Raw genomic sequence first — 17374 nt, forward strand, 5'->3', positions numbered from 1 at the left:
GAATCTCAGTGTACCTGTCTGTAAAATGGAGTTAACAGTAGCATTGGCATCTTAAGACTGGTGTGATAATAAAACGAGCTGATACACTTAAAGTACTTAGAACAGAGGCTGGCACAAGGTAAGGGCTCAGTAAATATGAACTCTCTTTGGCATAAATATCATCCCCACTTTAGAGATGAGGAAACAGAAGATCAGAGATATTAAATGATTTGTCACATCTTCATACAGCAGAGGCCAGACTCAAATCTAGATCTTCCATCATTGTATATATCTTCTAGCCCATATAGTAATCATTCAGTGAACGAGCTGCCTGAGTCCTTCCACTACACCACACTGCCCTGCGTGCACAGAATCTGTAATAGATGTTTCAAAAGAGACTATTCCTACCCTCCAGGTAATTATAATCTCATTGAGGAAAACTAGATATTTTTTTTAAATCCTCAAACACATAAAAGTATCACTGATATTATTACTCAGCAGATAAGTCCCAGTACCCACCAAAGAAAGCAGAAAAATGAGAGGTCACTGGGCGCCAGAGCAGTGACAGGGCTTTTGGAAGGCATGGCATGTCAGTTGGAATTGTGGTATTAGAAGGGGACCCTCTCTCTTGGTCTTAAATGCAGTGGTGTTCTTAAATGACTCAGTATCAGCAGCTGAAGCCCTGTGACCTTACAGCAGATGGGGAAGCTCTGTCTGCAGAAATGTGGTCGGCATCTCTCACAAGGTACTCTTCCTGCATCTCCACGTGCCCGAGTCCTCAGCCGAGAAAGGAGAGTGAAGAGGGGGTGCAACCCTGTGGGAAATACAGTGACATGAGCCAAAGAGGCAGCTCCACTGGCCTGTTTTGTTATCGTTTGAGTCACCAGAATCTATAAATAAGCCTGAAAGTCAGAGAGAAATTAGTCCCTCTGTTGTTTATGTGTTTTCAAAAAAAGCATTTTTACAATTCTTTTAAGCATGGTCCCTCGTCACAATTCATCCTGGTCTGAGCAAAGCGTTTAGGAATTAATCCTTCAATTATGACAAGAGCCAGAAATGATGTAAAAATTAAAATTCCAACAGCCAACTCCATATACTCTTTGACCTTCTACCAAGAGCATTAGGAAATCGACTATATTTTCCTTCAAAGTAAAGACCAAAGCCCAGCGAGTATGAGGCTCAGCCAAGCTCCCTCTTTGCTTTAGTGATTTTTTTTTAAAGAGGCAGCCCAAAGTGCCACCAGAGATGTTTTATGTCACATTTTATTTTTTATACAATAGTTGTACATGGTTTATAAATGATTCTGTATTATGTTGGCACTTTTGGAGTGAAAAATCTCACCAGGTATGAGACTGCAACCAACTCAAACCCCATCTTGAGGAAATGGTGCCGTTCTCCCATTTAAGGAAGACAAAACTGAGGCCACTGGAGAAGGATGCACTATCTCGAAATATAGCAGGGCTTCTGACTCATTAATTCCTACTCCAGTAATTTATTTCCTTAAAATGGCACCATCATTTGCCTAGAAGGATCTGTGGTAGATTACTTTTGTTTTCCTTTAGGTGCATAGCCCCATCCTTGTTCCTCTAAAATCAGTCAGTCCTACAAGTTGCTTGAAAATTAGCCTGGAAAGTCCAAGAAGTGTTAGAACATCCACAGTAACTGGGGCAGCCAATCCTGGTACCCAGTTCAGGAAACACCAAACTCCTCCACTAGGCCACTCACTTGCCAGAGGATGATCTAGGACTTGAACGGGTGCCAGGGGAGGCGCCTTACTCCTGAGGAGAGGCAGCTAGCTTGCTGTGTGAGTGGGTCCCTGGCCTTGGATTTGGAAGATCCTCCCTCTACCGTTATATTCTTTGAAAAAACTTGTTTTTTATGAGGAGGGGAACATCCTAGAATGAAACATTCAAGACCAAACTGATTTTTGTGTGTGTGTGTGAGGAAGATCAGCCCTGAGCTAACATCTGTGCCAATCCTCCTATTTTTGCTGAGGAAGACTGGCCCTGGGCTAACATCTGTGCCCATCTTCCTCTACTCTATATGGGACGCCGCCACGGCATGGCCTGACAAGTGGTGCATCTGTGTGTGCCCGGGATCTGAACCCAGGCCGCCAGCAGCCAATGGCGAGCACTTAACCGCTACGCCATGGGGCCGGCCCCCCAAACTGATTTTTTTAAAGAGAAAAATTGGTTTACAGGTATCACTTTCTCACATGCAAAAGGGACAATGTAAACTCTCTTGGACACATAAAATAGGATTCTGAAATAAAGATTTTGCATAACCAATCATTTCATTTAAAAATTAATTTGGCATTTTGCTGTGAATCTAAAACTGCTCTAAAAAATAAAGTCTATTAAAAAGAAAAACAAACAAAAAAATAATTGTTTTCTCAGCCTCTCTTTTATCAGTATCATAGAATCACTAATATTTAGTCCACTAGAACTTAGCAAATAATAGAAACTGAAAAAGAAACTATTTATTGAGCACCTACTGAGTGCTAAAGAGCTTTACAAACATTATTTCTTTTAATTCTCATTATTGTGCCCATTTTACAGGTGAGAAAAAGGAGGCTCACAGCTAATGAGTGTCAGAGTCTAAATTTGTATCCAGGTATACAGGATTCCACTGATTTCCTGAAAACACTTCTCTCATTCACTCTCAGTGTTTACACATTCTTTCTTTAACATACTCGTTTTTTAAAAAGACACTTATCCCTCTAGTTTCTAGGCTCTCTCACGCACATCTGACCATTTGCCATTTGCCATTTGCCAAAAATCTTATAGCTAGTAAGCATAAGGGTGGGATTTAAATACACTCCATTCTCTCTCCCTGGAAAAAGAGGTAATTATGAGAGAAATAAGGATCCAGGAGAAAACAAAAGTTTTATTGACTACAATTAATAAAATTCTGTAGATCAGGAATCTTCATCTAAGAATTATAGAATTTTAAGGGACAAGAATAATTATATGTGTATGCACAGACACACATACACATTTATTACAGACAGAGAACCATAGAATTTAAGAAATGGAAGGGATTGTAAATGAGAAAACTTCAGACCCACACACAGGTGGCCATATTAAAATTTGTGCCCAGGAGCTCTGATTCCCAGGCAAATACTCAATCCAGGACTAATAATTATGTGGTTTTCTTCAGTATTTCAAGTCTCCGGTCAAGATCTTCAAAGTCGACTTCTTCAGAATCATAAGGGTCAATGGATAGGCTTGCTTGAGGTTTTACGTCAGGCAATTCAGGCAGCATAAAGTTATCAAAACCAATCCTGGCTCTTGATTCTGGCTTTGGAGAAGTTTGGGGGTCGAGTCCTGGACCTGTTCATTTCAATAATGTAATTACAAGTCACAACAATAAAGTCCTCCAGAAAGAAATCCCAGCCTCAAAGACAGTAGGCTATTATTGCTTTTGAGAGTGCAGCATAGAACACGGCTGGAAAACTGGACAAGTCCTCCATCATGCAAATGGTGGTAGTGGTTACATTTTGTTTGCAATCTTCTTCAAGGGCAATTTAGACTTTTAAAAAAGGCACAATTTTTCATAACATGTGCCAGGATGATCTAGTGTGGTAGTGGTTTTAAAACTTTTTTTTGTGTTAAAGATCTCTTTGAGATCCACATCCACTTTGAAAACTGTTAGCTACTATAAAGGAACACACTGTACCCCTGGTAAATCACTAATAAACTTCTCTCACCAATGGAGGAATAGTTTTATAACTGAAATATCTTCAATAAATTTCAAGCAATTCTAACTTCTACCCGCATTCCCTATACTTACTAGGAACCAGTGAAGAAAGCAAATCATTCTTCTTATAGGAGACATTCTGTAAGAAAAAAGACCACTGGGAAGTGATTGGTTTTATGTCCAAACATGTATTTTGTTCATAGTAAGACTTCCATAAATATTTCTTTTTTTTTTCTTTTAAAGATTTTATTTATTTATTTATTTATTTTCCCCCCAAAGCCCCAGTAGATTGTTGTATGTCATAGCTGCACATCCTTCTAGTTGCTGTATGTGGGACGCGGCCTCAGCATGGCCGGAGAAGCGGTGCGTCGGTGCACACTCTGGATCTGAACCCGGGCCGCCAGCAGCGGAATGCGCGCGCTTAACCGCTAAGCCACGGGGCCGGCCCTCCATAAATATTTCTAAAAATTAACTTTATCACAGTCAAGCTTCCTTCTTGTTTAAGGCTGTTTTTTTTATGCCTTCTAGAAATGAGTCTTAGGAGTGACTATGAGGTTTTGCTTTTTCTGTCACCTATGGCCTCATACAAGAATCTGGAAATGTTTTATCTTTGAGCCTGGAGATGCTACTTGTAAAAGATGATTCAGTTTAATAAAATCAGAGGACTCTTTCTCCAACAAATAAATGGCAAGAAAAGAAGGAGAGGCAGGAAGAAAGAAGTGTTAGACATTAAAAGATTTAAGAGACATATCAAGCAAATACAATATGTGAATCTTTTTAGATCTTGATTTCAACAAAATAACTGTATTTGAGACAGAGAAATTTAACATGGATTGAGTATTATATGATATTAAGGAATTATTTTTCATTGTTTTAGGCATCATAATGACATTGTTTTATATTATAAAAACAAAGGGTTTGTGTTAGAGATATATACTGAAGTATTGACACATGAAATTATATATATAACTGAGCTTTAAATTCCTTCTCTCCCTCCCCCAAAAAAGAAAGAGATAGATAGATGAAATAAGAGCAGCAGAATGTTAACAACTGTTGAAATTGAGTGATAGAAGTTCATTATATTATTCTAAATTTGTATATGTTTAAATTTTCCATAATACAGTTTTCTTTGTTTTATTTTTAAATAAGAGGACTTGCATTCCAAGAGTAGAAGCTGAGCAATACACGAGGTGTGGTTCAGACAAATAATTTCAACAAGGAAAATGAGAGTTAAACTATGTCTGAAATATAAAATCTTAAAAAAGAGCTTCATAGGGTCAGAAATGCCTCAGGAGGTGAAAAGAATAGAACAATTTCTCTTTACTTCATACTGAAGGAACAAGTAGTAAAGAAAATTAACACCTATGGCTCTTTGGTTCTCACTTATTTGACTTTTCCAGATTTATTTATACAAAGTTATGAGTATTTTCATACTGTTTTCAACATGAAAGCAAATTGTTTTCACTACAAATAAATTGAATATATCTAATCTGAAACATGAGTCTAAACCACTGTACATTAAAGACTTTAAAATCTGGCCAGCTCATATAAATGTTCTTTGCAGTTTATGTTGTCGTATTGTCAAGAGGTTGATGAAAGACTGTAGCCCTATTTTCTCATTAGTTCAGCATAAAAACACATCAAATATCAGTTAAATGATTGCAAATATGCCCCTTGACCTTAAAAAACTTCACAAAGATCATTTTACCGTTAAAAATGCCCATTTAGAAATATACTCTAGCACTGTTTGTAGGCCCATTCCAGATTCAGTTTCCCTATCCATACTGACCTGTCTTTCAGGAGGAAGGGATGAAAAACTAGGAGCTGGGGATGGCACAGGTAAGGGCCCTGGTACAGATATTGGCAATGTCCCAAGTGGATCACCAGTTCCTGCTACAGTTTCACCTCCTCTGCCAAGGGCACCTTTCTTGACATCCTTGGTAAACCCAATACTGATGAGGTCTGTTGGGCCTTCAACCTGAGGCAAGAGGGTACGAATCACATTGGGCTCTCAATTTATTACACATTTGTTTATTGCAGACCTATTACATACTATGCACTCTTGGAAGCACAGGGGAAGAAATAGCACAGAAACACGGTTCCTGCTCTCATGAAGCTTAGAGTCTAGCGTAAGTCAATGACAGTTAAAGCCACCTTCAGGACTTCCTGGCCCACACACTTCTTCTTTCTCCCTCTTTCAATGACTATGTTTTGAGTGCCTATGAGGTCAGACACTGCGGTACACCAATGATTAAGAGCTAGATGTAAGTATGCATAGATACGTCTACGAGAAAGTTTATCAAACTTTAGCAGTGGTAAACTCTGGATTTATTCATTCATTTGACAAAATCTATTGACCACATAATGTAAACCAGGCACAGTACTGGGAATGCTACAGTGAACAAAACAGACAAAAGTCCCTGTCTTCATGGAACTAATATTCCAGTGGGAGAGACAGATAATAAACAAGATCACTAAGTGAACTATACAGATGTTAGATAGAGGTAGGAACGATAGAGAAAAAATATAAAGCAGAGAAGAGGGAAGAGGTTGACATTTTAGAGAAGGTAGCCAGACGGGCCTCATAGAGAGGAGAACAAACATCTAAGTACAGACCTGAGGGAAGTGAGGGAGGGACCAGGCAGATAGCTAGAGAACACAGAGTACCGGAAGTACAAAGGTCCTGAGGTGGGAACCAGCACATGTGTTTGAAGAAGCGCGAGGAGGCCAGAGAGGCTGCGGCAGAGCAAACAACGGGGAGAGTGGAGGGAATGAGGCCAGAGAGAAGAGGGGAGAGTGGGTGTGGGCAGTGGTGCTGGTCAGAGGAAAGACTGTGCCTATTATTCTAAAAAGCCACTGGAGGGCTTTAAAAGAAGAAGAGTGATGTGATCTGGCTTAGGTACCAACAGGTGCTATATTGAACCTCAGTTAAATGGGGAAGAGGAGTAGAAGCAGAAAAACAAGTTAAGTGGCTACTGCAATCCTCCAGGCAAAAGATTATTGAGGTGAGGTGAGGGTAGTGTCAGTGGAGATAGTGAGAAGTGGCAGAATTCTGGATATATTTAGAAGGTAGAGTAACCAGGATTTGCTGAAGATTGGCTGGGGCCTAAGGATGGAGAGAAAAGAAAGAGTCAAGGAAGATATCAAGATTTTTCCCATAGCATAGAATTGCCATTAACTGTAGAATGAGTAGGTTGTTGGAAGGGGTGAGAGCACTTTTGGAAATGTTAAGTTTGAGATGCTTCTGAAACATCCAAGTGAAGAAGTCAAGAAGGTGTGTGGATGTATCAGCCTGGAGTTCATATCAGTCTAGAGGCCTTAGCCAGTGATATAAATGTGGAAGTCCTCCCCATAAACATGGAATTGAAAACTGTGATGTTGGATGAAATCACCTAGAGAATAGGGAAGAAAGAAAAGAGGTCCAGAGCCTGAGCCCTTGAGCACATCTCTAGTGGCACTTCTTGTGGCTTTTGCTTCCTCACAGTCCCTTTCTGTATTGTCTAAATTCTTACAATGTGCCATTTTTCAACAAACCATGTAACTCTTTGGAAGAGAAAAAAAGAGTAAAAGAGTCTCTATCAAGAAACCATCAGGAGCAAAGCATCAGAAAAGACAAGTGTGCCGCTTAACCACAATCCAACATGGTATATGCTGTCCCAGCAATTTGAAGGTATTAGGGAGAAATCCCTCTTGTCCCAAAATAGTCCATGACCACCTTTAGGAAGATTAATCCACTCTCCGTGACAATGATGATGATGATAAAAAGCTAAACTTGACCACATTTGCTACATGCCAGGCATTGCATTTTTGTGTGTGTGTGTGTGAGGAAGATCAGCCCTGAGCTAACATCCATGCTAATCCTCCTCTTTTTGCTGAGGAAGACCGGCTCTGAGCTAACATCTATTGCCAATCCTCCTCGTTTTTTTTTTTTTCCCCAAAGCCCCAGTAGTTGTATGTGATAGTTGCACGTCCTGCTAGTTGCTGTATGTGGGATGCGGCCTCAGCATGGCCGGAGAAGCGGTGCGTCAGTGCGCGCCTGGATCCGAACCCAGGGCGCCAGTAGCGGAGCGCGCGCACTCGACCGCTAAGCCACAGGGCCGGCCCCAGGCATTGCATTTAATTTCCTTATATTTATTAGCTCATTTAATCATCTCAACAAACTTATGAGATTTGTTAATAACTATTAACTATTATTAACTACCTTCTTACAGTTCAGAGAACTGAATCTTTGAGACTTGCCTGAGGTCTCACGGTTAATAAATGGTGGAGTGAGGATCCGAATATGGGTTGTTTCACTACCCAACTCATACTCTTAACCAAGACTAAATAATAGTGCCTTGCACCTTTGGATCTTGTAGCCTTTATTCCAGAGATCTTTATTAAAATGTAAAACATGCCCAGGACAAAGTTGAGATCTTAAGAACTAAAAATGTTTTACACACTTCTGGGTATAACATTTTAGGTGACTTCATCTTTGTTTTCTACTCTGTTGTTAACAACTTAGAAGGGTATCTGATAGTTAACAGAAGTCAAGTTCTGTTAGGAAAAGTATGTGGGCAGAGAAAAGGTGCAAATGTCACCTGCTTTACAATTCTGCCACATTCCTAAGTAGAAAAGCTACTCTGGAAGCCACATTCCTAAGTAGAAAAAAATCTTCTGGAGCACAGTAAGAATCTCGGCTTTAAGACAATTCTCCCTTCTTGAAAGCACTCACCATAATGGTTGCCTTGGGTTTAGATGGCACATTATAGTTCCTAGCAATTTCTTTCAGGTACTGTTCCACTAGAACCTGGGGTAGAGTGTTTACATTTAATTTACACATTAGCTGCAAAATAAAGAACATAAAGAATTTGGTCACACGCATACCTACAAGATAAGAAACAAAAAAGAGTTTAAGTACTCTTTCACCTTTGAATCATTGTTCATCTTTCTGTTCTCTGTAATGTAAGATATAGGATTTTAAAAAGATGTATAATTTAGCAACAGCATGGAGGGGCCCTGCTTGTATCATAAGACAGCCCTGAACTGGGGTGAAGGAACCTCAAACCAGGTAGAATAAGAGGAACAAAATAAACATAATAAAAAATATTTTGAATCAAGAATTCTGATTTTATAAGTATCTGAATTATGTCAGACGTGATAGTCAACATATTCACCAACCAGTACAGCAAGGCACTAACCAGTCAGAATGTACACCCTGAATGATGAGAATGTCCACCGGCCTGAAACAACCACTTCAGCCAGATCTCCGCGTCCCAGCTGAACGTCAGTCCTGAATTATGTGTGTGTAAGACAGTCAAAAGTTGAAACTTCGAAGTTTCATTAACTTCCTTCGTATTACTAGGCCAGTTACCTTTAGGAAAAATGTATGCTTTCTTAATAAAGAAATCAGCTCAGTTTTCTTGACTCTAGCTTTTTGAGCAAGATTTGAGTTCTCTAGTCCAAGATCTTCATCCAAGTTCTCTGCCTCCAATGCAAAACTTATTTCTAAACATCTTTCTGAAGTCTGCACAAAATTATATGTTCTGAGCTTGCTCAGCTTTTTCTGGACTTGGGGTTTAGAAAAATGTGTGTCTTTGGAAATGGTACTACCTGAGAGCTCACAGTTCCAATCTCATTGGTTTGACATAGTTCACCATATTCTTGGCTGTACTTTGCACACAGCTGATTTGATACCTGCAGCAAACCATCACCAAGAAAGAAATAAAGGCAAAATTCATCAAGTTATGGAAAATATACTTTAGATGTAGAAAAACCAAAAGAGCAACAATCACTTTCATGTTACCCTCATTGGAATTATGTTCTTTTAGCCTCAAAACAACAATAACAAGTGCTTTGCTCTGTTTTTAAATATCTGATAAATGAAACTGAAAACCTTTAATTCTAAACACTTTATAAATTATGACACTCCCTCTCCTCCACAAAAGAAACCCAGTTTCAAGTTTTATTTTTTTAGTTAAGTTTTGTTTTTCTACCATTGCCATTAAAAAAAAGTATATTCATTTCTCACTTCGAGACTAAGAGAAGAAAATACTTTTTTGGTTAACTTTTAAGAGAAGAAAGGATTCCCTAAGTAATCTTACAATTCTGAACGAGTAACACCAGTGATATCCTCACCTACATTCATTGTACAGGCAGTTAAAACTTGTCAAACTTACTATTTTCAACTTAGGCACTTCTGACTGGAGGTGAGGAGCTGCCCAGATTAGCGTAGATATGGATTCAGCCAGACCAGAATCCAGTTCCCTAAGGAAAGCACAAAACTATGAAATTCAGGGCTTATGTTTCCCTCTTTTCTCTACTTCAAAGGTAGCCTATGGACAATGTTCAAAATATGTTAAATAATTTTTTAAAACTGAAATTAGAATATAAACCTATATGTACATATATGTAAATATGAGTATACATATACATACACACATATATATGTGTTTATACACACATAGATACATATAGGTATACATATATAGACTGAAAGGAATATACCAAAATTCTTATCTCCAGATTTGGTGATTATGGATTCTTTTTTGTCTGTACTTCCCAACTTTTCTACTACAAGTTTATACTGTATCTTTACAGCTCAAGGAGGAAAAGACAACTATTTGGTTTTTTTTTTTTTTTAAAGATTTTATTTATTTATTTATTCTCCCCCCAAAGCCCCAATAGATAGTTGTATATCATAGCTGCACATCCTTCTAGTTGCTGTATGTGGGATGCAGCCTCAGCGTGGCTGGAGAAGCGGTGCGTCGGTGCGCGCCCGGGATCCGAACCCGGGCCGCCAGCAGCGGAGCGCGTGCACTTAACCGCTAAGCCACGGGGCCAGCCCAACTATTTGGTTTTAAAAATGGCTCTTTGGACTGACATATTCTCTTCAAGCAGGGCAGGTTCTCCCTATAAAAATTAGAGACAAAGTTCTTTGATACAGTCCCAATGAGTTAGAGCCCACCTTCTCCTTCACTAGGTGACAAGGGATGCCCTGTCACTCCTCTGAGCCTGAGAAATGACACAAGTTCAACAGGTCTCACTTTGTGGCCTGGATCAAACTAAACCGAGCCAGCAGCAGGTCACAGTACAGCTCCAGGATCTCCATGGCCTCCATGAGGTAGTCTTCTCGGATAATGTGCTCCACTCGGATCTGACCTCGTTCATCTTTCCCAGCAGCCAGATGACCGACAACCTCCTTCCTTGCTTTCTGGGCCTGCTGGGCTGCAGCACAAAACACACATATAGAAAAATGAGTGTGCAAAGAGGAATAAAAAGGCAGGTTACATGATAGTGTGAAACAATGTTTTTATAAAAATAAACAAAAATGCCCACTAGATATACCATATATGCATAGATAAAGTTATCAGTGTTTTGAACTAGGTCGGTGGTTCTCCAAGTGTCATCCCTAGATCAGCAATACCAGCATCATGTGAGAACTTGATAGAAATGCGGATTCCTGGGGCCCACCCCAGAACGACTGAATCAGAAACTCTGGAAGTGGAGCCCAACAATCTGTGTTTGAACAAGCTCTCCGGATTCTGACACCTGTTACAGGTTGAGAACCACTGCTCTAGGGGGTGCTTCCACAGGTCATGTTTATTTTATCCTTTCAGCTTAACTTTATGTTCTAAAATGTTCCATGGTGAACATTTATTATTTTTGTAATAAAAAGATTAGTTATTTAAAAAAGGAGAATGCATGAAGTGCTTTGTATTTAAAAAAATGTTTTCATATATACAGTTCCATTTGATCCCCATAGCACCTGTGTGGGGTTTGTATGTTATTTGCATTTTACAACTGAGAAAATTGAGATTCTGAGAGGTTAAACGGCTTGTCCATGGTCACATGACTAGAAGTAACTGGTTGAATTGGAATTCAAGGTCAAATCTTCAGGCTGCAAATTCCTATGCGTTTTCACCACATTATGTCATAAAACGAACAAGTAGGGTCATGTTGGAGAAGTAACACATGCAACCTGTCCCATGCCAATCCACTGTGATAAGTAAAGTCTTACTACCTTCTGTTATCAATTCATGACTGAGCCTGGGGAAACAGGCTTTGCATAAGTCAGGAAAACCTGAGCCTCCAAATTATATACCCTGTCTATCCAGTATACCCTAAAAATGATGCCCACCACCTAATCGTGAATAGACAGTTACTCTGTCATTGCAAACAAATCTTGACATGAGACTCCATTTGAATCTGAAATAAACACAAAGCGCAGTGCTTGGGAGGTTGCTTAGGCAAGTCCAAAGTAGGAAAATGTTCTTTGCCCCAGACATCGCAGAGAAAAGAAATCACAGTAGAACTGGACTTGTTTCTTTTTTTTTTTTTTGTGAGGAATATCAGCCCTGAGCTAACATCCATGCTAATCCTCCTCTTTTTGCTGAGGAAGACGGGCTCTGAGCTAACATCTATCGCCAATCCTTCTTTTTTTTTTTGCCCCAAAGCCCCAGTAGATAGTTGTATGTCATAGTTGCACATCCTTCTAGTTGCTGTATGTGGGACACGACCTCAGCGTGGCCGGAGAAACAGTGCGTCGGTGCGCGCCTGGGACCCGAACCCGGGCCGCTAGTAGCGGAGCACGCGCACTTAACCACTAAGCCACGGGGCCGGCCCTGGACTTGTTTCTGATGAATGCTAAACTGCTACTAACCTAGGCAAACATTTACTTTGTGCCCAGGTTAGAGTTTGTGTTATAAACAGAACCCTGGAGTGACAGAATGTCGAGAGTATTATCTCCTTTTAAAAAGAAATAAATTTAGGTAAGACAGGGCTAATTTGCCTTATTTATCTCAAATCATTCACACATTCGATGTTTAAATTTCTTCATTTGTAAGAAGAGGATAAAATTTATCTGGATAGTAATATGTATCACTGGATTGTCAGGATCACATAAAAGAACATGTGGGCATGCAGCTTAAAATTCACAAGTTCTGTGTGCACCATCAACGTCATCCTCATTGTTCATGGTAGCAATAATGGTAACATTGGGTTTGCCTAAATTTCATTTGTTTTGAGTACTTCCCTTAGGCCCCTATTATCTAAGTATCTAAGTAATGACCAAACATCCTCTGCAAGATTTGGCTAAAGAATGCCCAAAAATCAATTTGGAAGTTTGAGTAACACCTGCTTCTCTACCAATAGATTATGGTAATTCAATAGTAAATAGTGCTATTTACAGAGCACTGAGAAAACTGCATTTACATGCAATACTTGTTTCACCTGAATCCTCTTCATAATCAGAGATCATCAGTTTTGCAGTTTATTGAGGGGTTAATGGCTCATGTGACCCAGTGGAATGAGGAAACAGCAAAAGGCAACAGAAAATAAGTTGAACTTAAAGAAAGAAGACGTCAGCCACCACCCCTACTCATGGGTGTAGTACTACTTGAGCTGTCACCTGATAGAAGAAATAGCATTTTGTGTGTGTGTTGAAAAAATGGTGAGGAAGCCCTTCCAGAAAAATTTGCCTGGGAGCTCAAACTTAATAGCTACTGCACATTTGAAAAGACTTGACTAGGGCCGGCCCCGTGGCTTAGCGGTTGAGTGCGCGCACGCCACTACTGGCGGCCCGGAGTTCGGATCCCGGGTGCGCACTGACGCACCACTTCTCCGGCCATGCTGAGGCCGTGTTCCACATACAGCAACTAGAAGGATGTGCAGCTATGACATACAACTATCCACTGGGGCTTTGGGGGAAAAATGAATAAATAAATAAAATTATAAAAAAGCAAAAAAAAAGAAAAGACTTGACTACATAAAGTTCTCAGCCTTGGTGGAGAGAAGTCCAGTAATCTGGATTTTTAAACCTTTGGAAACTTTTAAATGATTTGATTACTATAATAATCACTCCCACAACTCAGAAATGTTCCTTTAAATTCCAAAGTTGCTTAGTAAGGTGTTAGGAGATGTATCACCTAGGGGGGTGGGTGAATTGCACAGTGATCTGAGAGGCTGCTTGCTGTGCTGCCTGAAGTATTTACTCACTTTTCTTTTTTTCCAAGAGTTTTAGGCGATTGACAACCAGTTCCAAGTTGACCCGAAGGCGATCAGCTTTGAACGCAGAGCTGAACATGATTTCACCACAAGGCACAGCAGCTCGCAAATCACCTTGCTGAGCAAGTTTTCCAGAGAAAGAGAGTTATCAGTGTCATGGGAGCCCTAGTTTTTCCACATCCACTTTATTCACTCAAGAAGCCCCGTGAAAGGAATTCCTGGCTGCCCAGTAATGGCCTGAATGCACTTGCTTCTCTGTGGACCAATTCCCCAGATATGACTCTTGCCATAAGGGTTAGGTTTCCTTCAGTTTATTCCAATCATTAATGTTTTTACTGCAACCTTTGAGAGTTCTGCAGGAAGTTTCTGACAAAAATGAAAGTCTTTGGTAAGCGTCTGAGGAAGCAGACAACGAAGGGAGATTCCCCTCTCCAAAGGACATATTACTCACTTATGGAGAAATTATAAGACCTCTTTCTAAATAAAATATTAGTGAATTTGAAAGGGAAATCCCCATCGAAATCTGGAGAGATCACATAACATTAAAAGCACGTGGAAATGAGGACAGAATTGTTCAGAGAAGTAGATACAACAGAAGGTTGAAAACTGCACATTTCTACATTTGGACATCTAGAAAAGCTTTTGAAAAATAATCTAATAGCAGGCACCAACACGTTTCTAGGGAAAGCTAAATCTGCTAGGTATTTCTATAATTTCATTGTACGCTGAGATGAGTTGTTTCTGCCATTGGCATCGAAAGATAAAGTTCTGTTCCTAAAATGACAACTCTACGTGCGGAAGCATACAAGCAGCAACACGTGACGTTATGAAAAAAGCCACCTACTCCTCTTGTTATGACACACATGGTTTCCCAAGTCACCAGCACTTCTCTCTGGTTTGATCCCTTAATGTCAAAAAGAGTTGGGATAGTTGTCTGAGCTTCCCCTGCCTGTACTTCAGGTCTCGAAAAATTACCAACAAGGAACTAGGCAACACGGGGAGCTGGTGTGCAACTCATGCCTGCTTAGGGCGAAGAATAACCAGCACGGCAGGGTTTTGTCAATGTTGTTTTCCTTCCAGCAGAGTACCTCAAGCTCTCCTATCACACACATTCAATCTACACACATCAAAGGAATGCAATAGGAATCCAGGGAAAGGGAAGAGGTGGACAAAACAGATTGAAGTTTAACTTTTCAGTCCCCAAATACCTTTAAACATCTTCTTTCGCTTCATCCGTTCTTAAAACTCTGTAGGGAAAAAAAAGACTTGGTGAAAGAAAATAAAGGACTTTCAGATGAGAAAGATTAAAAACAGCTAACAAATAGGCAAAATAGAGAAGAGTAGAAATGAGGAAATGGGAGCAAAAGAATTAGCAAGGAAAATTTCCCAGTTTGGGATATCTTTGTGAAATTTCATTCAATGACTATTTATTGAGTCAGTTACAGTGTATAAGACCCTGGGTTTACTTAATATAAATAAATAGGGAATTATCCAGATTCCAGAGAATACTACAAGTTTTTGGAGAAATGAGGTAACTTTTGGTTATTTTAGTGTTTTAAATCTAAAAAACTATATTAGTTTACTTATCACCAATATTCCCATCAAATTGTCACTATGGAACTTCCTACCGTCAATATGTACCACCAAAGAAATGAAGGTTGCTTGGAGTAAGGAGTTCTAGAAGAGGATTCAGCAGAGAGATGACCCACCCTTTTGGGACTACAGCACCAAACCAGGAAATCACCTGTGTTTCACCAATCAGAACAACCTGTTTTTTTTAATCAGACATGCCTTTGCACAGTGTAATTATGTTAATGGCTGTTAGCCAAAAAAGTTTTTTTGCTTGCATCTACCTCTGTCCACTTTTTCAACTTTGTCTGAAAAACCAGCTCTCTGAGAGTGTATCTTGATCTGTGAGAAATTGGCTATGGTTAACTACACCTGGATGGTCCAAGGGTCTCTCTCTCTCTCTCTGTCTCTCTCCCTCTCTCTCTCTCTGTGAGAAATTGGCTATGGTTAACTACACCTGGATGGTCCAAGGGTCTCCCTCCCCCTCCCCCTCCCCCTCCTCCTCGGCAGTTTTAATGCCAGTTTAGTGAGCTAAGCAATGAACTAGAAACCAGAATGCCAGTTAGTGCTAAAACGGAATCACTGAGTGACCACGGGACTTCCTTCTTGGCCAAACAGAGAGAGAAAATGACTGTTATGAATAATATTAATATTCACAAAGCAAAGCCCTCTGCTGATTTACACGGCAACCGATCAGCAACTTCACCATGTTTTACCCACTGGTGCAAGGTGTGTGTATGTGGCATTCAATAATTTTGATGATCCTTTGTGCCCACCCAGGTGAGAAAATAAAATTGAGGTCTAAGTCTTCCTTAGAAAGAATCTTAGAGATCATATACTTTATTTGTATTTTAACTTACTCATTTCAATATTTCTAAGATAATATTCTCATAAAAAATCCAAATAATAACATAAGTCCCTTTTGTTCCTTTTGGCCACCACCCAGTTCCACTTTCCTCTCCTGAGATAAGCAAAGTTAACTAGTTGTTACATATCCTCTACTCCTTTTCTGTACAGATACGGAAATATATGCAACTGTAATGTTATGTCTTTTAATATTAAATACATGATATCTCACTGTGCAAGTTTGCTTATTTTTTCACTTAAAATGTTTAAAGAGCTCTTCTATCTACATTTACTCCCACTCCATCTAGTTCAAGCTCCTCATTTTGCAGAAGTGGGAACCCAATTCTAAAGTAGCAAAGTGACTTTCCTAAGGTCAGACAGCTACAAAGTAGGGACCAGAGCCCAGCCAGTACTTTTTAAATCAAATGAAAATCAATTGTTATTTATTGAAAAGAGTTTGTAGAAACAGAAAGCGGAAAAATCCACTCGGAATCCAATCTCTCCAAAAGTTAAACCTATTCTTTTTCAGTTTAGTTTGTATTTGTACGCAGAACTACTTTTTTACATAGATGTAATCAAAGCACAAATTCATCTGGTGTTCATTTTTTTCCACTTAAGTTAATCAGATGTTTATGTTACTATGAAGTCGACTAGTTACTTGGCAATGAATGGTGACCTAATACTTCATTGAGTAGTCAAGCCCTCTTCCACCAAACCAAGCTGCTTCCCACTTTACCCAACCCCTTCCTCTCATTCCTCATAGACTTTCAAGTCTCCCACTACTTGCTTCACCTTCTTCTAAATCCTGGGTCCGGTCCATTCTCATCCCCCTCAGAGAGCCCTCAACTCTTAAAGAGCTCCCATCTCCACCCTGGATGTCCAGGGGCATCTGCTTACTCTCCTGGGCCCGGGTTGCCTCGGGGTTCCCGAGGTTCCCAAGACGATGCTTCACGAGTTGGGCCCGGGAAGTCCAGGAAATGAGGGTCTCTTGATGACCACGCCCCAGGGTTCTATTTGGGAACCCCCGGAATTTACTGGAGTAAAGAGATTACGGGGTCATTGTGGGGTCAGGGTGAGGGGGCCGGGCCCAGCCCTATTCACGTGACCCGGCCCCGAAACAGAAGTTAGTTTTCCCACTAGGGAGAGCGCTGGGGGCGAGGGGCGGTTGGCCAGCCCCCTCCCTTCCCGGGTACTCCTGGGCGTCGCTCTCCGGCCCGGGCCGTGACGCAATCTACCCGCGCCGGGGGCGGGACGCGCTTGACGCCATCTCCGGGCGCCCGGCTGGGGGGCGCTGGGT

The 17374-nt window shown here is 40.3% G+C and overlaps 1 protein-coding gene across 1 annotated transcript; it reads right to left on the reverse strand.

Moving 5' to 3' along the window:
* Positions 1-2845: 2845 nt before the first annotated feature.
* On the reverse strand, positions 2846-17253 carry LOC106802032 (IST1 homolog). The gene is made up of 10 exons (XM_087419996.1): positions 16870-17253; positions 14871-14909; positions 13654-13780; positions 10704-10884; positions 9837-9924; positions 9271-9354; positions 8393-8503; positions 5468-5656; positions 3772-3817; positions 2846-3311 (listed from the first exon to the last, which is right to left on the reverse strand). Exons 3-10 carry the CDS (start codon positions 13739-13741, stop codon positions 3121-3123), a joined length of 978 nt encoding a protein of 325 aa, XP_087276122.1. The 5' UTR covers positions 13742-13780; positions 14871-14909; positions 16870-17253; the 3' UTR covers positions 2846-3120.
* Between the last annotated feature and the right edge of the window lie 121 nt (positions 17254-17374).

This window comes from Ceratotherium simum, chromosome 30 (assembly GCF_057802395.1).
Source record: "Ceratotherium simum simum isolate JZ-2026a chromosome 30, ASM5780239v1, whole genome shotgun sequence".
Taxonomy (NCBI): domain Eukaryota; kingdom Metazoa; phylum Chordata; class Mammalia; order Perissodactyla; family Rhinocerotidae; genus Ceratotherium; species Ceratotherium simum.

Bases quoted from the DNA above. Each gene is read 5' to 3' on its own strand.
- LOC106802032 (XM_087419996.1), bottom strand. From the start codon at position 13,741: ATGTTCAGCTCTGCGTTCAAAGCTGATCGCCTTCGGGTCAACTTGGAA. The intron at 8,504-9,270 runs GTAGTACCATTT...TTTATTTTGCAG, and splicing joins TTGGAACTGTGAGCTCTCAG to CTAATGTGTAAATTAAATGT. The intron at 5,657-8,392 runs GTGAGTGCTTTC...CTCTTGCCTCAG, and splicing joins AACCCAAGGCAACCATTATG to GTTGAAGGCCCAACAGACCT.